The sequence below is a fragment of the Lithobates pipiens genome, unplaced genomic scaffold, assembly GCF_037356315.1.
Source record: "Lithobates pipiens isolate NorthernLeopardFrog02 unplaced genomic scaffold, aLitPip1_a1.2 Scaffold_16, whole genome shotgun sequence".
Lineage (NCBI taxonomy): Eukaryota > Metazoa > Chordata > Amphibia > Anura > Ranidae > Lithobates > Lithobates pipiens.
In genome coordinates, this window is record NW_027507748.1 from 50303935 (window position 1) to 50327114 (window position 23180).

The following is a 23180-nucleotide window of genomic DNA, read 5'->3' on the forward strand; positions in this document are numbered from 1 at the left end:
AATTACATTTACATGGTCTTTCCATTATGAGAAGGTTACCTGTATGGAGGGAAGGAAAGGAAGAAAAAAAATGCTTAGTGATAGAACCACAAATATTCTATCCAATGGAAATTCATTTATAAGCATTAAGATAAGTTCCTAAAGCAGCACTAAGGATATATTGGTGCATCTTATATCAAGATCATGCATGTAGATAAACAGCACTCTTTCGGGGTTGCTGTCAGGTCAAGTTGACATTTACATGGTAGAAAATCCACATTTTTATAACACAACCAAAGCGTGACCTTCGATCAAGTGCACTTATCAGCCTTGTAAAGCAAAAAGCTTTACAGGTTGTCCTTGGTGCTAGGACAATTAATATTAAAGCTTTTTTTTTTTATTCATTATTAATGGATTTTTATCATATGCATCGGTCACTTAAAGGGGAATTTCAAGTTATCTCAGAGGCATCACAAAAATGTGCCAGAGCTGCAACATTGTAACATTAAAGGGGAACTAAACCTAATATTGAAAAAAGAACGAGCAGGCAGGTCTTTAATGCAGAAGAGATATACTATGGGGGTTATTTACTAAAGGCAAATCCACTTTACACTACAAGTGCACAAGTGCACTTGAAATTGCACTTGGAAGTGCAGTTGCTGTAGATCCGAGGGGGACATGCAAGGAAAATAAAAAACAGCATTTTAGCTTGCACATGATTGGATAATAAAATCATCAGAGCTTTCCTTCGTTTCAGATCTACTCCTTAGGCCACGTACACACGGGCGGACTGTCTGGCCAACTTAGTCCGCTGAAACGTGTTTCAGAGGACAATCCGCTCGTGTGTGGGCTTCAGCTGACTTTTTCGGCGGACAGTCTGGCGGACTAAGTCTTTCGGAATTTCCGTAATATTGTCCGTCCAAACTTGGTTTCAGCGGACAGTCCGCTCGTGAGTAGGCTAGTTGGACGGACTAAGTATGGCGCATGCTCAGAAAGGATTTACACGGACGAAGGTTGCATTGCAGTGTATTGGACGTCGTATTTCTAGTCCCGTCGTACGTGCTGTACACGTCATCGCGCAAGCTTTCGGCGGACTGTCTGTTCATCGTGTGTGGTCCGTTCATTCGAAAGTAGGACGGACTGTCTGTCGGATTGTCTGACGGACTTAGTTGGGCAGACAATCCGCCCGTGTGTACGCGGCCTTAGATTGACAGTGACTGCACTTCCAAGTGCGTTTCCGGTGCAATTTCAAGTGCATTTTCACTTTTAGTGTGCACTTGTAGTGCAAAGTTACATAGTTACATAGTTACATAGTTAGTCAGGCTGAAAAAAGACACAAGTCCATCCAGTTCAACCTTAAAAACAAATAAATAAAATAAAAAATAATCGTACAATCCAGATACCCAATTTTATGCCCACAATTGATCCAGAGGAAGGCGAAAAAAAAACCCAGCAGAGCATGCTCCAATTTGCTACAGCAGGGGAAAAAAATTCCTTCCTGATCCCCCAATAGGCGATCGGATTTTCCCTGGATCAACTTTACCTATGTTAGTACCTAGTTATATTATGTACCATCAGGAAAGTATCCAAGCCTTTCTTAAAGCAGTCTACTGAACTGGCCAGAACCACCTCTGGCGGGAGTCTATTCCACATTTTCACAGCTCTAACTGTGAAGAAACCTTTCCGTACTTGAAGATGAAATCTCTTTTCCTCTAGACGTAAAGAGTGCCCCCGTGTCCTCTGGGTTGACCGTACAGAGAACAACTCAACACCAAGTTCACTATATGGACCCCTAATGTATTTGAACATGTTGATCATATCCCCCCTTAATCTCCTCTTCTCAAGAGTGAATAAATTTAGTTCCTCTAATCTCTCCTCATAGCTGAGTTCCTCCATGCCTCTTATCAGTTTGGTTGCCCTTCTCTGCACTTTCTCCAGTTCCCCGATATCCTTTTTGAGAACTGGTGCCCAAAACTGAACGGCATATTCCAGGTGAGGTCTTACTAATGATTTGAACAGGGGCAAAATTATATCTCTCTCTCTGGAGTCCATACCTCTCCTAATACAAGAAAGGACTTTGCTCGCTTTGCAAACAGCAGCTTGGCATTGCATGTTGTTATTGAGCTTATGGTCTACCAAAACCCCCAGATCCTTCTCCACTATGGATTCCCCCAGTTGTACTCCCCCTAGCATGTATGATGCATGCATATTCTTAGGCCCCAAGTGCATAACTTTACATTTATCAACATTAAACCTCATCTGCCACATAGTCGCCCAATTAGACAGAGCATTGAGGTCGGCTTGTAAATTGGAGACATCCTGTAAAGACGTTATTCCACTGCATATCTTGGTGTCATCTGCAAAGACAGAAATATTACTTTTGATCCCAGACCCAATATCATTTATAAAGATGTTAAAAAGTAAGGGTCCCAGCACTGAACCTTGGGGTACACCACTGATAACCTTAGACCATTCAGAGTAAGAGTCATTAACCACTACTCTCTGAATTCTGTCTTCTAGCCAATTTTCTATCCATTTACAAACTGATATTTCCAAACCTGTAGACTTTACCTTACACATGAGCCGTGTGTGGGGAACTGTATTGAATGCTTTTGCAAAATCCAAGTATACCACGTCCACCGCCACCCCTCTGTCCAAGGTTTTACTTACCTCCTCATAAAAAGAAATCAGATTTGTCTGACAACTTCTGTCTTTCATGAATCCATGTTGTCTGTTGCTTAAAGTGTTTTTGTTCAGCAAGAACTCGTCGATGTGGTCTTTTATTAAACGCTCCAGTATCTTCCCAGCTATAGAAGTTAAGCTAACAGGTCTATAGTTACTTGGTAAAGACTTTGATCCCTTTTTAAATATAGGCACCACGTTCGCCCTGCGCCAATCCAGTGGGACTATTCCCGTCATTAATGAGTCCCTAAAAATTAGATACAATGGCTCTGAAATTACAGAGCTCAATTCTTTTAGGATCCGTGGGTGGATGCCATCAGGGCCAGGTGCTTTATCCACCTTTATTCTGTCTAAGTATTTCTGGACCATATCACTTTTGAGCCATTGTGGATCATTTGGGGCTGTGTCACTATCACCCCCATTATGGACATGCGCTCCCCCATGCTCTTTTGTGTACACAGAGCTGAAGAAAGTGTTTAATAAATTAGCCTTCTCTTTGTCCCCAGTCACCAACTCTAGATTGTTTTGTAAAGGGCCTACATGCTCAGACTTGACCTTTTTACTATTAATATATTTGAAGAATTTTTTGGGGTTTGTCCTACTATCTTTTGCAATCTGTCGTTAGTTTTGAATTTTTGCATCCTTGATTTCCTTTTTACATATTCTGTTAATTTCTTTGTAACATTTAAATGACACTAGTGATCCTTCATTTTTATATTTTTTAAAAGCTCTTCTCTTACAGTTTATAGCTTTTTTAACTTTGGCCGTGAGCCACATAGGTTTTGTTTTTAGCCTTTTAAACTTATTGCCCATGGGAATATACTTTGCAGTGAGGTCACAAACAGTCTTTTTGAAGAATTCCCATTTCTGTTCTGTGCCCATTGAAGCGAATATTCTCTCCCAGTCTAAGTCCTGGAGAGTAGCCCTCATCCTCGGAAAATTAGCTCTCTTGAAGTTAAGTGTTTTTATCTTACCCGTATGTATTTCTTGTTTAGCGCTAGCATCAAAGGAAATCATGTTATGATCACTGCTACCCAGGTGTTCCTTTATCTGGACATTAGTAATAAGCTCCGCATGGTTTGAGATTACCAGGTCCAACAGAGCTTCATTCCTAGTTGGGGCCTCAATAAACTGGACCATAAAATTGTCCTGTAATAGGTTTATCATTTTTTGCCCTTTAACTGTCCCAGCAGTGCCATTACTCCAGTCAATTTCTGGGTAGTTAAAATCCCCCATTATTATCACTGTCCCAGCCCTTGCAGCCCTTTCCATCTGTGCAAGGAGCTGAGTCTCCACCTCCTCATTCACATTGGGTGGTCTATAACAAACTCCAACGATTAACTTTGAACTACACCCATCTAAATGCAGTTCCACCCATAATGCTTCGGACTCATCACACTCTCCATCCACCAGGTCCTCTTTCACACTTGCTTTGAGATCACTTCTCACATAGAGACAGACTCCGCCACCTTTCCTTTTTACCCATTCTCTCCGAAAGAGTGCATAGCCAGGAATATTAATAGCCCAGTCATGTGAGGATTGAAGCCAAGTTTCAGAAATACCGATTACATCATAGCTCTCCTCATGCACCACAGCTTCCAACTCACCTATTTTGCTTGGCAGACTTCTGGCATTGGTGTACAAACACTTTAATGCATTATTACATTTTGCTCTGGTGTTTTTCATATTATTTTTAGTAGTACAAATTGCACTATAGTTTTCAATGGCTGTTTGCAACATGGGAAATTTCTTGTCACCTGCCATATCCCACCCCCCATCTATCCCCATTCCACCCTCCATTAATGTCTGACCCCTAACTGACCTGTCTGCCCAATGTACGTCTGGTTCACCCTCCCCCCTCAAACCCAGTTTAAATACTCCTCCAGCCTTCCCATAAACCTCTTCCCCAGCACAGCAGACCCCCTTCCATTCAAGTGCAAACCATCATTAGCATATAGGTTGCACCCCAATGAAAAGTGGTTTTGCCTTTCATAAATAACCCCTATGTATCTTCTGTAATTGGATACTTACTGGCCTGCTTGTAGCCTTCTATTATATGTAAAGTGAGCTGCATTGGAATAACTGACTCTTGTGCGCATATGCAGGATCACATCATCTCCCGCCAGCCAATCAGGAGGCTGGAAACCGGGCACCCGAAAGTCACAAGGAGAGAAAATTACAGCTGTTGGCGAGGGATATAAACATTGCATCGCTACAAGGTGGAGGTAAGTGTATTGGGGAGTAGAGTTGGGCGAACAGTTGGGGGCGAGCAAAAGTTCAGCCCGAACATAGCCTGTTCACTCGTTCGGTGAACAACCGAATTTGCAGGGCGCTTGGCAGGATGTTTGCCCACCGAGCGCTCCAATGCACTACATGCTGCACAGTGCATTCTTAACCTTATCCGAGCATGCCCGCCTATGTGAATGAGTATGGGGTGCATAGTACCCCCACCCATGCACCAAAAAATGTCAAACAGAAAAAAAAACACACACAGTTTTTGACAATTCCTTTATTGAAATAAAAAAAACAATGTCCCCACATGTAAATCCATCATCAATTATGAAGGCGCTGCCACCGCCGAACCCGGAAAAGGCTGCCTGCCATTTGACAGTTCTTATATAGGTAACGGGCGGGACCACCTGGTGACACTAACCCTTTGTGATGTCACCGACCGGTGCATGCTAGGTCTGTGACAACATAAGGGGTGGTGCAAGGACATTATTTAACTTTAGTCAGAGTTGACTAGTTTGTTTTGATCTACAAACACCCCTTATCTACATAGGCAGTTTTTTGGTAAAGGTGAAGTAACCCTTTATTAAAAATATATAAAAATAAAAATGTGGCTCGGATGCAAAACTGGCAATATTGCATTGCCCAATTCAGCGCCTATTCCCATATCAACAGAAGCTTGCAACTTACCTATTTATTATCGCTAAACGTGCCATTGCCAAGGCCTGGAAGTCACATTTGGTGCCGTTTGCAGAGGTGAAGAGCAACCTGACCACCTTGATGAACAACAAAAATATGTCCAGTATCTTACATTAATCCCATACTAAACTTCTGATAGTATGGGCTCCTTGGTGGTCATATGCTCTCCCCACCCTGTATCCAACCGGCCTGGGCATTTTATAATTTTTGTGGCTATGGCCCAAACCTGCAAGACCTCCCTTAACCCCCCCCCCCCCCCCTTTTTTTCCCCTTCTGTTCTCTTTCTTTCTCTCATGACCGACTCGTCAGTCCACCTCTCAGGTTTCCTTACGGTATAACCCTGAGCCCTGGCTTAGGTAACTTGAGTGAACACACAGCCACCACCACGTGGTCATCTAGTGGAAATCCTATGTTACTTACTGTAAATGGATGTTGCACAAGACTTCACTCCTGTCTGTATGACTTGTTTGTCATTGTATAACCCCTGTGTTGGTGACTCACTGTACTGTTACTTTTCAGAGGAACAATAAAAATTATTGTACCAGAAAATAAAAATGTGGCTCAACTGCAAGTGTAAACAAGGCCTTAAGCCTCATTAGCATGGAGGCTCTTACACATACATCCATGAGAAGGGCTGCGTTTGCCTGCACGGGATTCACAGGTGTTCCTTTTATCTGCATGCAGGCAGTCCCCTTCATGTCTATTCGGACGCAGTGGCACAACCACTGGTTCTAATTTGACAGTCGTTCAGGTGCGGGTGCAAACGTACACAGTCTGTAAAATTGGCAAACTGACCTGTAAAAAAAGGGACTAAGACATAAACCCGGACTTGCATGTAGATGCTCCCACTCAACATGTATTGGCCACTCTGGTGTTACTATAAGGGGCATTTTGCGTTGGCGGATATTTGTTTCCTCTGTCAGGGCCTGAGCGTGTCACAAATGATTCCTGCTGACAGCCTGTGATAACCCACACACTCTTTCCTCACATCATTACAAATGATCAATATGCTTTTCAGGATTGCAGAGCCACGGGAGACGGTTGTCAGGGCAACGCGGCCTGGTCAGGTAAACGGCTCTGTCTGTAGAAGCAGGCCATGCTGGGAACGGCTGCAAACCCTAATTAGAAGGTGGCCTTTTTATTTATTGTTTCTTCCTCTTTGTCAATGGGGCTTAAAATAATGACCTCACAATACGTTTTTCTTTTCTCTCACCTTCACACCGTTAAACCTGCCAACCACTTCTGCCCACTTGCCTCATATATATGATCCACATCATCAACCCCATCCCCCTGCTCTCACCACCACTTCAGTACTCCCACCACACCCACAGGCCCTCATCTCACCGTCTGATCCACATCATCATCCTCACCCCCCTGCTCTCACCACAACAGCATCCCTTCTACCATGGCTTCTGAAGAGCTTCCTCTCGCCATATGATCCACTTCATCATCTCCATACTCTTGCTTTCACCACCACCACAATGCCCCTACCACCACTACTCCTGCCCACCCTCATCTCACCATCTGATCCACATCAACCCCATACCCCTGATCTCACCACTTTAGCACCATCACCACCACCGCACCCACAGACCCTCATCTCATCAACTGATCCACATCAACAACCTCACCCCCCTGCCCTTACCACAACAGCACCACTACTAGCCATGGCTCCTAAAGAGCTTCCACTCACCATACGATCCACTTCATCAACCCCAAACCCCTGCTTTGACCACCATAACAGCAACCCTACCACTACTGCTCCTGCAAGCTCTCCTTTCACCATCTGATCCACATCATCAACTCCATCCAATTGCTCTCACCAATACACCAGCACCCCTACCACCACCACTCCTGGAAGATCTCCCTTACCACTCGATTCACATCAACCACCCCATCCTTCTGCTCTCACCCCCACACCAGAACCCCTACCACCACCATTTCTGCAGGGCTTCCTCTCATCATCTTATCCCCCTGCTCTCAACAGCACACAAGCACTCCTACAGGCCCTCCTCTCACTATCTGGTCTACATCATCAACCCCATCCAATTGCTCTCACCAGCACCCCTACCACCACTGCTCCTGCAGACTATCCTCTAACCATCTGATCTACCTCATCAACACCATCCCATTATCACACCTACTACCACCCCTCCTGCCCACCCTGCTTTCACCATTTGATCCAGCTCATCAATTCCATCCCCCTGCTCTTATCACCACACCAGCACCCCTACCACCACCGCTCTTTCCCGCTCTGCTCTCACTGTTTGATCCAACTCATCAATCCCACCCTCCTGCTCTCAACACCATACCAGTGCCCCTACCACCACCACTCCTGCAGGTTCCTCCCCCCTGAAAATAGCACCTGTAAACAAGCCACCCTTCCCTCAGAAAACTGCATCTGTACAAGCTCACCCATGCCTGCTTTCACCACCACAACTTTACATCTTTTCTTACCAATGTGCTTTCACTACCACCACCTTGCCTATAGGTCCATTTCTCGCCTCATTCCTGCACAAAGCTCCACCCTGAACATTGCACCTGCACTCCCCACTACCAAAACAAAACAAACACCCCTTTACAACTGCACTTCTCATCTGACTCATGTTTCTCCCTACACTCATCCAATGCCCAATCTGCTTTCGCACTAGGCCTGCTCCACTCCTGCAAACCCTACCTCATTGCTCTCCCCAATCCAGGGAAATGATTGTCCTATATATCTATGACAGGTACGTTTCTCACCATAATGACCTACATTTTGGCTTAAATACTCTCTCTACTTGACCCAATCGATCCTTTCTGGTTTAGAATGGCAATGTACTGCTACCAAATGGGCTGTGTTTATATTGCCAGTTCATATTACAGTTTATCTGCATATTCTGCTCTTTTCAATATCATTTTATTTCCAGATTTCCATTTTATTTCCAGATTTTTTGGTCAACTTTATCTTTATGAATTCTACTCTAGATCCAGTCTGGATATCTTGAAATTGTTTTGAGACCTGTATATACCCGGTCTCTGAGGATTCACTTTTTCCCCGGCTGTGAGCTGTCTTTTGAAACCTTGCAGGGTATTTAATTATCCATATAGACCGCTGTTTGAGTCACACAAGTCACCTGATCTATACTACACTGGTGGTCTTAATCGGACGGATTTGTCTGGGTCTGGGCTAATCTCTAATTTTATTTTTTCCTTTTCTCATTCATTTTCATTTGTTCTCTTCCCATCTTTTTCTTTTTTCCTCTCCTCTTTTCCTAAATGTGGCTAACCAGATCTTAAATTGACCCTAGATTTTGGTATACTTTATTTTTAGTCGACCCTTGCCATCGCCGTTTTTATTCTACCTCCCTTGTCCATCCCCAGGGGGGTGCCATTCGGTTAGGGCACCTCAGCAATTGCCTTCTCTGCTTTTTGGGATTACTTTTCTATGTGGGTGAGTCATTTGATTTTTCATAATACTCCAGTGTTACTATCATGTATTGTATGTTTCTAATGTTCTTTAGTGACAACGTTATATTTGCTATATCTAATTTTGTATATGGATTCTCTTTAATATATCATTGTTATATTTTGATAGATTTTATGGGTGACGCCTCTTGAGAAAGCGGCTCTTTTGTCGCGAAACCCTCTATCCAATGGCCCCTGACCTACTGGAGGGGCACTAGACAACATTGTGATCTTTGAACTCTATGTATTTACTATGCGGTGTTTCGATTATGTGGTTTCTCTGTGATTGTTTTCTTTAAACTTGTGTTATTGTTACCAACTTCTTTAATAAATATTTATTCGTATTTTAATATTTTTCAAATTTGACTTACTATTTACTGGTACCGTAATAGTTCCCTTTCCTTGTTTGCTCAAAGGTACCCTCTGGAGGTACAACCTTTTGAGCCTTTGTTTCCCTATTCAAACCTTTATGGGATGATGGTACCCCTTACAACAATTTATTTACAAGGCGACACCTAATTCAAAAAAAAGAACAAAGGATGGGTTCACTTTGATCGTAGAAGGAAACCAGATTGTTACAGTAGCTTAGATTTCCTCCTCTAAACCGTCTTGTGTCCTTTTCAGATGCTGATGAAATCCTAAACAGCACAGAGCTGAATTGTAATTGCAGGGTGAAACACAGCATCAGCTGGTCTGTTATCTTGTAATTACTGTGTCCTCTGCAATGGGGAATTCCTGAATAAACAGCGTAGAGAGTATGCAGCATGATGAGAAGTCCCAGAAATAAACAGCACTGATTATTTTTATGTCTTTTTAGCACAGATGATGCACCTATCTTGTCTTGAAAAACACTTCTGGACCTATTCAGGAATATGAAGAGCAATTTGACATTCAATTTTATCTTCTGAAATGTTTTTGGCGTGGGTGTTGCAGCACTGGAAATTTCTGCATACAAATTTTTAACTCGACTACCTTTTGTTGCCTGTGTTATATTCATACCACGCCTAAAAAGTCAATTCATTACACCCAGAAAATAATAGTTACAGTATATACTCAACCAATGATGGGGCACTATTCCTCCCACTGATACCAACAATTGGGCACTATTCCTTCAACAGGTACCAACGATGGGGCACTGTTCTTTCCACTGACACCAACAATGGGGCACCATTTCCCCTTCTGACACCAATGATGGGGCACTATTCCTTCCATGGACACCGACAATGAGGAACTATTTCTTCCACTGATACCAATGATGGGGCACTATTCCTCCATAATACCAAAGATAGCATTTTACCTCCCACTAATCACAGCCTGGCCCTCCTAAGGTCTGAAGGACAGTAAATTGGAACTTTGTTTAGTAAGTTTGGAGAGCTCCTACATCACCAAAGGATAGTCAGTTGGTGTTGAATGTGTTGAATGTCGAAGAGACAGAGGCTGCAGTGCAGGAACAGATGAGACATAAGAGAGAGAGGCTGCTGATAAGGCACAACTAAATACTACCTCTACTGTTGTGGACAGGGTCTCTTTAACTTTAGCATATTTCATTCCCTATACCTCACTCTTAAAGCGGAGTTTCACCCAAAAATGCATCTTCCGCTTTAAGGGAAGGTGGCCCCCCTGACATGCCACATTTGGCATGTCATTTTTTGGGGAGGGGAGCGGATACCCTCTTTTTAGAGGGTTCCAGCTCCCACTTCCTCTCGGTGCACCGCGGCACCGATAGGGAGATCGCCTCTTCCCCCTCCCTCTCGGCAATCATCCTGGACACGTCTCAGTTCACAGATGATTGCCGGCCAGTCACGGCGACCTGTGCGGCTCACGTATGAGAAGTGTGTGCCCGGCTGTGAAGCCACAGCCGGGCTCCCACAGTGACAACCACAGTGGCAATGTCAGCGCCACAGAGAGGAGGTGGAGATGAGCGGGGCTTCATTCCCCCGCATCGCTGGACCCTTGGACAGGTAAGTGTCCGATTATTAAAAGTGAGCAGCTGCAGTATTTGTAGCTGCTGACTTTTATTTTTTTTCTTTAAGTGGAACTCCGCTTTAACTATAGGTAAGCTCACCAGGAAGCTGGGATGGGTTTGGATTATGATCTAAACACGGCTGAACTCAGCCTACCCTCAACCTTTGGGCTTGTGTACATAGGTGTTGTTGTAAAATGCTACTTTTGCATTCGTTTGGGCACAAAATATATAAAAAGGTATTTTGTTTGCAGTGCAACACCTCTTAATAGGGCCTGCTACATTCAAAGAAACACATGTTAAATGAAGAAAGACAACATCCATCTACATAAGCCCTAAACCATAGCATAGTTACATAGTTAGGCTGGAAAAAGACACAAGTCCATCTAGTTCAACCATAAAAATAAATAAATAAAAAATAATATCATACAATCCCATATACACAATCCTATACCCACAGTTGATCCAGAGGAAGGTGAAAAAGCCCATCAAAGCATGATCCAATTTGCTATAGCAGGGGAAAAAACACCTTCCTGACCCCCAAGAGGCAATTGTATTTTTCCTGGATCAACTTTACCTATTAATGTTAGTACCCATTTTATTGTGTGCATTTAGGAAACAATCCAGGCCTTTATTAAAGCAATCCACTGAGCTGGACAGAACCAGCTCCCGAGGGAGTCTATTCCACATTTTCACAGCTTACACTGTGAAGAAACCTTTCTGTATTTGGAGATGAAACCTCTTTTCCGTTAGGCATAAAGAGTGCCCCCTTGTCCTCTGTGTTGATCATAAAGTGAAAAACTCAACACCAAGTTCACTATATGGACCCCTTATATATTTGTACATGTTGTTGATCATATCCCCCTTAATCTCCTCTTCTCAAGAGAGAATAACTCTAATCTTTCCTCATAGCTGAGCTCCTCCATGCCTTCAGTTTGGTTGCCCTTCTCTGCACTTTCTCCAGTTCCCCGATATTCTTTTTGAGAACTGGTGCCCACAACTGACATGCATGTTCCAGATGAGATCCTGCTAATGATTTGTACAGGGGAAAAATGATATCTCTCTCTCTGGAGACTGATCTACCAAAACCCCCAGATCCTTATCCACTACGGATTCCCCCAGGTGTACCCCCTCTAGTATGTATGATGCATGCATATTCTTATCCCCCAGGTGCATAACTTTACATTTATCAACATTAAACCTCATCTACCACTTAGTTGCCCAATTAGAGCATTGAGGTCGGTTTGTAAATTGGAGACATCCTGTAAGGACGTTATTCCACCGCATAGCTTGGTGTCATCTGCAAAGATGGAAATGTTACTTTTAATCCCAGACCCAATATCATTTATAAAGATGTTAAAAAGAAAGGGTCCCAGCACTGAACCTTGGGGTACACCACTGATAACCTTAGACCATTCAGAGTAATTAACCACTACTCTCTAAATTCTGTCTTTTAGCCAGTTTTCTATCCATTTACAAACTGATATTTCCAAGCCTGTAGACTTTATCTTACACATGAGCCGTGTGTGGGGAACTGTGCCAAAACGCTTTTGCAAAATCCAAGTATACCACGTCCACCGCCACCCCTCTGTCAAAGGTTTTACTTACCTCCTCATAAAAAGAAATCAGGTTTGTCTGACAACTTCTGTCTTTCATGAATCCATGTGGTCTGTTGCTTCAAATATTTTTTTCCAGCAAGAACTCGTCTATGTGGTGTTTTATTAAACTCTCCCGTATCTTCCAAACTATATAAGTTAAACTAACAGGTCTATAGTTACTTGGTAAAGACTTAGTTCCTTTTTAAATATAGGTACCACATTGGGTCTACGCCAATCCAGTGGTACTATTCCCATCATTAATGAGTCCCTAAAAATTAGATACAATAGCTTTGAAATGACAGAACTCAATTCTTTTGGGATCTGATAATGATAACCATAATGATAATCTATTATTTGGTTCATTCGGGGCAAAATAAGCTCCCCTTGCTATCTCACCCCTTCTTTCCTCCCACTGTTAATGACTTCCGCTGCTCTGCCCTTCTGCGTCAAAGCCCTGCATCTAATCCCCGTGTATACTCCATATCAGTCTATATCAGAGCTGGCAGATGGTTAATGATCTTTCCCCTCCCAAAGATGACAGTGTTTGGGCCTGGAGATTGGCCATCAGTGGTGGCCCATCCATACGGGGCGCAGGGGCGATGCCCTCCTAATCTATGCACCCAGCCCCTAATCTTCATGCAGGGCACCAGACACATGTATTTCAATGGGTTTTTTTTTTTTTAAGTTTTGGAAGCACATGATTAGAGCCTGAGGCTCTAATTGGCTTAAAAAAGGGTGGGTTTGGGGGGCAGAGCACTGTGCCCTGAGCCCACCCGTTTGTGTGACAATGGAGAATGAATATTCACTATTGTCTTCCTGATTCTACTCCTGGTCAATCAGGAAGTGGGTTTTAAGACCCAATTGGCCGAAAAGAGAAGCAACCATATTGGCCACCGAGGAGGCGGCGACATATAGGAAGCCGCCAAGGAAGAGATGCAGGAAGGAGATGAAGCTGCCTGTGACCTAGATGGGGGTAAGCGCCAGGCTGGTGGGTGGACGAGCGAGTGACGGGGGTGGGGGGGATCGACCGAACCGTGTGTGTGGGGGGGGGGGGTAGCAGGTGGTTTGTTTGACATCCCCCCTAAAAAATTAAGCACTGGCCACCACTGTTGGCCATACTGACTGAAGCACTGCATCCTAGGAGGAAGAGGTGAACGTGCATTCTCCACCCAACTCAGAATACACTATATGAGAAAAGTAGAAGGTATCTATATCAACATCTATACTAGTATGGGAACTCCAGATAACCATATTATCCTCACTAGTTTCAGGGCCCATTGATACCACATCTGTTGCTCAAAGCAGGTCCAATGCGTTGACAAGCTGAAATACGTTGTTTCCAATAGGCCCAATTTCCACCAAGGTGCTGCATTGAACATTCTGCATTTAAATGCAGAGCAACACACTACAAAACACTATAATGCACTACAATAAACATTAAGGTAAACAAAATAAAGTATTAGTTCCTGCTGTGGGAAAAAAAAAATGTCCATCAAGGCAATACAATGCCTTAAAAAGCAGATGTCAATGTACACCAACTCAAAATGTGATAAATGCAATGCACTTATGTTAATCGTACCAGCAATGCTTTGCAGACTCCAATGCAAAAATCAAATACATGCCCCCTTTTTTTTAAAGGTAGACTCTGTCTTTAAAGTATATATAATGCCAAAACTTATTTTTTAGTTTTGTGCTGAGCAAGGAGGGGTTAAAACCTCTGCCAAGTTTTCTTTCGCTGTCAGTCTACCATTGGATAAATTTGCCCTTACTTCCGATTCTAGAAATGGATAACCTCTTGTTCTGAGGGCAGCACTAAAATTTTGGATTTAACCAAATTTTTTGTGTTTTCAGTGACAATGGTTACCAGAACAAATAGAGGGGTAAATCTCCCCAATGGCAACAGAGTCAACAATAAGAACACAACAGGGAGTCTAACCTATCCCCACTCTATCCAAAACTAAAAAAGGTTTTGCCTAGAAGAAATACGCTTTAAACCAAATGGCTGGTGATCGATCACGTGTCTGTATGTTTTTCCAGATTCTGCCACTGGCTGTTGGGGGGGGGGGGGGGCCTGTTTACTATTGTTCTCCCACTCTTCCTTTTCCACGTCCAGACCTGACCTTACAAGTCTATGAAGCATGGTCACATCATACTTGGCCAAAGGACCTCCTTCTCAAGTCTACACAAAGGTTAACCCACCATCGAGAACCTCAGGGCAGGTTATATGGAAACTGTGTAGATAGGTACATGAGCAGAGAAACCGGTAGACTGGCAGATAGTAACGGTATTCATAATTGCATTTATAATGTCTTACCTTCGAGCACCACCAGAGCATAATCCTGGGCCGACATCCGATCCTTGCGCATAAAGCACTGGTAAGCACCGCTGTCACTTTTCGCCACAGCATCCATGATTAGGGTTTCACGACTTATACCAGTTATTCTAACATTGTTTCCATTAATCACAATATCGCCGTTCCTGTACCAGGTAATGTCAGGATCGTCCGTACCAGAAGCGCTGCATGACAATGTCACCTGACTGCCGACACTGGTTTTCACCTTCCGTGGACTGATTGTCACTTTTAGGGGTTCTGCAATGAAAACAGAAATTGTTTATGGATGGGGTGCTATTTTGGTTAACCGTGTGATGAGGGATAACATAAAAAGAGAAGGAAGAATTTGCAAAAATGATATGGTTGTGTTTTGTGATGTGTTAGGAATCCACACATTCATACAGGCTGGTAAACTTACTAAGAGGTCACCTTACAAAGTGAACCTATGTCTAGACCAAGGGTCTCCAAACTTTTCACTTTGAGGGCCACATCGTATATTTTACAGATATTAGCAGATATTTAAAAAATCAGTTATTTATAAATGAATCCCCTTCAGAGACTCCCCATACATCTGTCTTCATCAATGTCTTCCTGCCCATGTGTGCCCTGAACAAATCTCCTCATACATCTGTGTCCCCATCAGAGTCTCCCTGCCCACTTGTTCCCCATCAGGGTCTCCCTGCACATTTGTGTCCCCATCAGGGACTCCCTGCATATTTGTGTCCCCATCAGGGACTCCCTGCATATTTGTTTCCCCATACATGTGTGTCCACATCAGAGACTCCCCATACATCTGTGACCCCATCAGAGTCTATCTGCCCATTTGTGTCCACATCAGAGCCTCCCTGCTCATTTGTATTCCCATCAGAGTCTCCTCATACATCCATGTCCACATCAGGGACTCCCCATACATCTGTATCCCCATCAGAGTTTATCTGCCCATTTGTGCCCTCATCAGAGCCTCCCTGCTCATGTGTGTTCCCATCAGAGTCTCCTCATACAGCTGTGTCCCCAACAAAGTCTCCCCATACATCTGTGTCCCCATCAGAGTCTCCCTGCACATTTGTGTCCCCATACATCTGTGTCCCCATCAGAGTCTCCCTGCACATTTGTGTCCCCATACATCTGTGTCCTCATCGGGGACTCCCCATACATCTGTATCCTCATCAGAGTCTACCTGCCCATTTGTGTTCTCATCACAGTCTCCCCAGAGTCTCCCCATACATCTGTGTCCCCATCAGAGTCTCCCTGCACATTTGTGTCCCCATACATCTGTGTCATCATCAGGGACTCCCCATACATCTGTGTCCTCATCAGAGTCTACCTGCCCAGCATGCATGTCCCGGCAGAGGGCAGGAGCTGCCCAAATCTCTAGTGAACAAGCCAGTGGTCCTAGCAACCAATCCCCTGCCTGTTAGCATGATCATTTGGGCAGCTCCCGCCATGTGCCCGGACCCATGCCTTCTGCCTTCTATCTGCTGTGCAAGGTAAGTTTGGAGAGGAGTGGAGAGTTGTGATTGACAGGGGGAAATGTGATGTAAGGGAAGGGAAATTCAATTAAAGGGGGCAGGAGTCAAGTAAGGGGGGGCGGGCTGTAAGGAGGGCTGGGGTGCAAAGAACAGGGGGTTGTAAAGAGCACAGGGATGCTAAGAAGAGGGGCTGTGAAGGGGACTGGGGTGCAAAGAAGGGGGCTGTGAAGGCGATTAGGGTGCAAGTAAGAGGGGCTATGAAGAGGACTAGGGTGCAAAAAGGGGGGGCTGTGAAGGGGACTGTGGTGCACGTAAGAGGGACTGTGAAGGGGACTGGGGTGCAAAGAAGGGGGGCTGGGAAGGGGACTGGGGTGCAACTAAGGGGGAATGTGATGGAGACTGGGTTTTGCGCAAAAGTTATCACGTCTACAAAATATGGGATAGATTTAGGGACTTTTATTATTTTTTTATTGTTTTACTGGTAATGGCAGTGATCTGTGTTTTTTAGTGGGACTGCGACATTGCAGCTGACAAATCTGCCCCCAAATTACACTTTTTTTTTTATTACATTAAACAGTGCTATAAAAATGCACCGATCAATGGAAAAATTACAACGGCAGGGAAGGGGTTAACACTAGCAGGCAATCAAGGGGTTAAGCGTGTTCCCTAACTGTAGGGGGATGGGCTTACTGGAACATGACAGATCATATATACATATACATATGAAAATCGTAAGTCAGCAGTGTTTTGGGGGCTATACTTCCTTCATCAGAGCAAAACTAGTCTGAACTTCTTGACGCCACTGAAAAAAAGAAAGAGGGAACCAATCATCTTATCCTCCTTAATAAGGGGAGGAGGAAAGAGAGCAAGGCCAGGCAGGTGACTAACCACCTCCACAGGTCCACCTCCAGAGCTCCGAAGAAGGGGGTATAGCCCCCAAAACACGTCCGATGGTTTTCAATCTTTGTTTGCACTTGGATTTTGTTTTGTTGAAGAGCTTTCAGTTCTGGAGTTTATGTACAACACTGTTATATTCACTGCTTTTGTGAGTAGGCACTTTTGTATCCTAAATAAAAGGCCCATGATAATTCACTAGGCTTTTTCTCCCTTTGTTTTATCTTTTGTGTAGTTGCAAGATTCCTTGATCTCAGCATCGGCTCTATGCACTGGTCCACTCTGGGAATCGATGGTTGCCACCTGCAGTTAACAGTCTGTCTGGTCTTTATGGAATCATCTAGGGCTGTGGTGTTAAGTCATTATTTTGATGAGCCATGTTGGATGCTGTACAATACCGGCAACTACGGACTGAGGAAGGATCACACTGATGGCTCACAACAGTTGTCTTTCATTTAGCAGTCATTTCCAGTGCAACCAAATAATTAAAGATAAAATAAAAAAAGGTCGACTTCAGCATAGCTTGTTCAAAGCAAGGCATTGCATTGCAAAATAAAGTGCAGTATGAAGGTGTTGGCCTGTACTTTGCCTTTCAAGTCAATTTTAAATCCTGCCAGTATTCATCTATAATACAAGTCAATACAACCCACATTATCCCGTGCATTCTGGTGTGGATGAGCCCTGAGAGTTAATAATAAGAGGCATAGAAAGAAAAGAAAGTAAACAAGGTCTGTGGCCCGCTGGGACATAACTATATAGATATTAGTGCAGATCTATCTGGAGAGTAATTACAGATCCAGACACATCTGTTCTTCCCAAATCCCAGAGGACCGACAGCCACCATGATGACACAATGTCTCAGGTGCACTGGGGGAACCTATGGAAAACATACACTCTGAGAAGGTTTAGTTATTATAAAGGATATTCACGGTTGTTAAAGTGTCCCTCAATAATTCTTCAAGTGATGAGGAACGCTGGATCACTCAACATATAAATAAAAGACTATGAATTTTATATTGGAGTCAACTAAAATGTAGCACCAATATTTAAAAAGGGCTCAAAATACATCCCTGGGAATTACAGACCAGTTAGCCTAACATCAATAGTATGTAAACTCTTGGAGGGGATGATAAGGAACTATATACAAGATTTTAGTAATGAGAACGGTATCATTAGCAGTAATCAGCATGGATTCATGAAGAATCGTTCTTGCCAAACCAATCTATTAACCTTCTATGAGGAGGTAAGTTGCCAGCTAGATAAAGGAAGGCCCGTAGACGTGGTGTATCTGGATTTTGCAAAGGCATTTGACACAGTTCACCATAAACGTTTACTGTACAAAATAATATCCGTTGGCATGGACCATAGGGTGAGTACATGGATTGAAACCTGGCTACAAGGGCGAGTTCAGAGGGTGGTGATAAATGGGGAGTACTCGGAATTGTCAGGGGTGGGTAGTGGGGTCCCCCAGGGTTCTGTGCTAGGACCAAACCTGTGTAATTTGTTCGTAAACAACCTGGAGGATGGGGTAAACAGTTCAATCTCTGTATTTGTGGACGATACTAAGCTAAGCAGGGCAATAACTTCTCCGCAGGATGTGGAAATCTTGCAAAAAGATCTGAAAAAATTAATGGGGTGGACAACTACATGGCAAATGAGGTTCAATGTAGAAAAGTGTAAAATAATGCATTTGGGTGGCAAAAATCTGAATGCAATCTATAGACTGGGGGGAGAACCTCTGGGGGAATCTAGGAGGGAAAAGGACCTGGGGGTCCTAGTAGATGATAGGCTCAGCAATGGCATGCAATGCCAAGCTGCTGCTAACAAAGCAAACAGAATATTGGCATTAAAAAGGGGATCAACTCCAGAGATAAAATGATAATTCTACAGCTCTACAAGACTCTGGTCTGGCTGCACCTGGAGTATGCTGTCCAGTTCTGGGTACCAATCCTCAGGAAGGATGTCCTGTAAATGGAGCGAGTCCAGAGAAGGGCAACAAAACTAATAAAGGGTCTGGAAGATATAAGTTATGAGGAAAGGTTGTGAGCACTGAACTTATTCTCTCTGGAGATATAGGATTTCAATCTATAAATACCAAACCCCGAGGCGCAATACCATGCGACACAGACCCCAGGCCAGGAGGGCCCTGGGGTTGGGATCAAGGACCCCATAAAACAAACCAAAAAAGATGGCGTTGGTACCTTAAATACCCTCTTCCAGAATGCACAGCAGGGAAACCACACCCACTGAAGTATTTGCGAGCCAGAGGTGGCATTCAATGCATCCAGCCTGCTGCTGTTCCACACCCACTGACGGCGACACCTAGGGTCAGGTGGGAATCAGTGCAACCCAACTGGACTGGTACAGAAACCAGAACTTTTAGAGAAATTAGTCTGAGCCAAACTACAGCTTCAGACAATTTGAAAAAAAAACAATAATGTCTGCTCATCAGGAGCAGGACACTACAATATATAGTCCGTAAGGTTCAATATTGAGTTTGCAGCTATAACAGCTTCAATTCTTCTGGGAAGGCTGTCCACAGGGTTTAGGAGTGTGTCTATGGGAATGTTTGACCATTCTTCCAGAAACGCATTTGTGAGGTCAGGCACTGACGTTAGAGTGGAGACCAGGTCTTCTCGTCCAATTCACCCCAAAAGTGTTCTATCAGGTTGAGGTCAGGACTCTGTGCAGGCCAGTCAAGTTCCTCCACCCCAAACTCACTCATCCAATAATTTATGGACCTTGCTTTGTGCACTGGTGTGCAGTCATGTTGGAACAGGAAGGGGTCCTCCCCAAACTGTTCCCACAAAGTTGGGAGCATGAAATTGTCCAAAATGTCTTGGTATGCTGATGCCTTAGGCGTTCCCTTCACTGGAACTAAGGGGCCGAACCCAACCTCTGAAAAATAACCTCACACCATAATCCCCCCTCCACCAAATGATTTGGACCAGTGCACAAAGCAACGTCTATAAAGACACGGATGAGCGAGTTTGGGGTGGAGGATCTGGACTGGCCTGCAAAAAGTCCTGACCTCAACCTAACAGAACCTCTTTGGGATGAATTAGAGTGGAGACTGCGAGCCAAGCCTTCTCGTTCAACATCAGTGCCTGACCTCCCAAATGCGCTTCTGGAAGAACGGTCAAACATTCCCATAGACACCCTCCTAAACCTTGTGGACAGCCTTCCCAGAAGAGTTGAAGCTGTTGTAGCTGCAAAGGGTGGGCCAACTCAGTATTGAACCCTATGAATGAAGACTGGGATGCCATTAAAGTTCATGTGTGTGTGTGTGCAAAGGCAGGTGTCCCAATACTTTTGGTAATACAGTGTATAGGTCAGTGATGGCGAACCTTGGCACCCCAGATGTTTTGGAACTACATTTTTCATGATGCTCATGCACTATGCAGTGTAGTGGAGCATCATGGGAAATGTAGTTCCAAAACATCTGGGGTGCCAAGGTTTGCCATCACTGGTATAGGTTATACACTAATTGTGACATATAGGTACAAAATAATACAATGCTACTGAATTAAAGAAAAACATGATACCAACATAAAAAAAAAAAAAAAGAGGAAAAAGTGATATACTGGTATACACAAAACATTACGTGTGCAGCCAGTATTATTATTATATTGCTGGGTGATAAAACAATGGATGGGGTATATGAAAATAAGCGATCTTAATAGCTATAAGCCACAAAAACATTTCTATCCCGGTATTGTGGGAGTCTTTGTGGATCCAGTTGGTTTTGTTGCCGCGGGTAATGTCATTCTATGGAGATAATTGAATACACATCTGTATATGATTATCACTCCTCAGCAGATGGCACTACCCTGCTGCTCTCTTTGTTTTCCAGTTTAGTTCCACTTAGCATGTCATTCGCAGTGTCCACGCGCTTCAGTTCATCCGAATACCTCTTATAATAAAATACTTAAAGGACAACTTATCCTCTTTTTTACTTAACCAGTTCAACCTGTACACCCCTTATGGACCAAAGGCCTTCTTATATTTCCACTATGGACCAGTTTATTTGGCAAGGACTTCATCATTACGTACAATAAACAAAAACGTACATTTTTGGGGGCTTTTTTTGGCAATTTTGTCTTACAAACATTTCATTTTCTATATAATCCATGGACAAAGACATACAAATTTTAGTGTTTTTTTTTAGCAATTATAATTCTATTTTGACCGGAGTTCATTTCACAGTTTTGCCATGAAAAAAAAAAAGTATACCTTTTACGCTATAATTGTTCTGGCGCAAAGCATACCAAATTAATTTCTTTTTTTTTTCAGGTTTTCTTTTGAGAAGACAATAACAAAAAAAAAAAAAAAATTGATAAAACAAATTTAAGGAAAAAATGTAATTAAATACAATGGTAAAAAATGGAATAGAAAATTGAAAAAAAAAATATTTAAAAGAAAAACGAGAATGAAAAAATTATTTTTTCCAGTTTTTCTTTTTAAAAGATAATAATAATAAAAAAAAAACAACAACAAACATAATAAAATAGATAAAACAAATGTAAGGAGAAATTTTAATTAAATACAATTTAATAACAATGGAAAAGACAATTGAAAAAAAATATTTAAAAGAAAAATGAGAATGAAAAATGATTTTTTTCCAGTTTTCTTTTTTTTTTAGAAGACAATAACAACAACAAAAAAACAAACAAAAAAAATAGATAAAACAAATGTAAGGAAAAAAATTAAATACAAAAATTGTAAAAAATAGAATAGAAAATTGAAAAAAAATATTTAAAAGAAAAATGACAATGAAAAAATAAAATTTTTTCTAGTTTTTCTTTTTAGAAGACAATAACAACAAAAAAAATATATAAAACAAATGTAAGGAGAAATTTTAATTAAATACAAGTGGTAAAAAAAGGAATAGAAAATTGAAAAAAAAAAAATATCTAAAAGAAAAATTTAAATGAAAAAATGTATTTCTTTTCTTTTCAGTTTTTATTTCTAGATGACAATAACAAAAAAAATAAAAAACAGATAAAACAAAATGTAAGGAAAAATGTAATTAAATATGAATGGTAAAAAGAATAGAAACTTGAAAAAAATATTTAACAGAAAAATAATAGCCAAGGAGAAAAAGAGAGAGGGAGAAGGAATAAGTTAAGGCTGAGTAGGGTTAACCAATGGTTGTTAAGGGGTGTAATAGAAAAAAAAAAAAAAAATACGTCTTTTTTTTTTTTTTTTGTAAGTACACATACTTGTAAGGATTTTTTAACTGATCTCATTTGAAAGTGAATGAGTTGCACCATTCAACTACTTATGGATATAATAGTAAATATAATGAAAAAATACACCTGTTGCATTGTGTTTACAAGTTGCAAATTATCTTAAGGCCCCTTTCACACGGGGCGGATCAGTAAAGATCCGCCCCGTGATGATCCGCTCGCTCAGCGGGGATCGCTCCGTTGTCCCCGCTGAGCCGGCTGCGGACAGGGCGGTCTCCGCACACTGTGCGGGGACCGCCCTGTCAGCTCTCCGCTCTCCTCTATGGGGATCGGACGAGCACGGACCGTGTGTCCGTGTTCATCCGATCCGCTCTGCAGACGGACAGAAAAATAGGATTTTCCTCCGTCTGCAGAATCGGACATTTGCGGAGGCGGACAATAGCGGGTGTCTGCGGATGCTCATCCGCAGACACCCGCTATCCCATAGGGATGAATGGATGTCCGTATTTCATCCGCAAACGGATGGATGAAATACGGACATATCATCCGCATGTGTGAAAGGGGCCTAAATGTCATTTTGCACAGGAATGGCTGCATTCTGACAGCTACTTCTGTTGTGTAATAAAAAGCAATTGTGGGCTGTCATCTAGACCTACAGTATATGTTAGTGCTTTTATAAACATGGTTTCTTTGGCGTCT

General features: G+C 42.7%; 1 protein-coding gene across 4 annotated transcripts in view; it reads right to left on the reverse strand.

Annotated features, from left to right (window-relative positions):
- The window catches only part of DSCAM (DS cell adhesion molecule), a 730792-nt gene that overhangs the window by 398347 nt on the left and 309265 nt on the right, over positions 1 to 23180 (reverse strand). For all 4 annotated transcript variants that reach the window (XM_077479889.1, XM_077479887.1, XM_077479888.1 and 1 more), the window contains exon 6: positions 14912 to 15187. In XM_077479889.1, coding sequence (XP_077336015.1) covers positions 14912 to 15187 — 276 coding nt within the window. The remainder of the gene's footprint in view (positions 1 to 14911; positions 15188 to 23180) is intronic.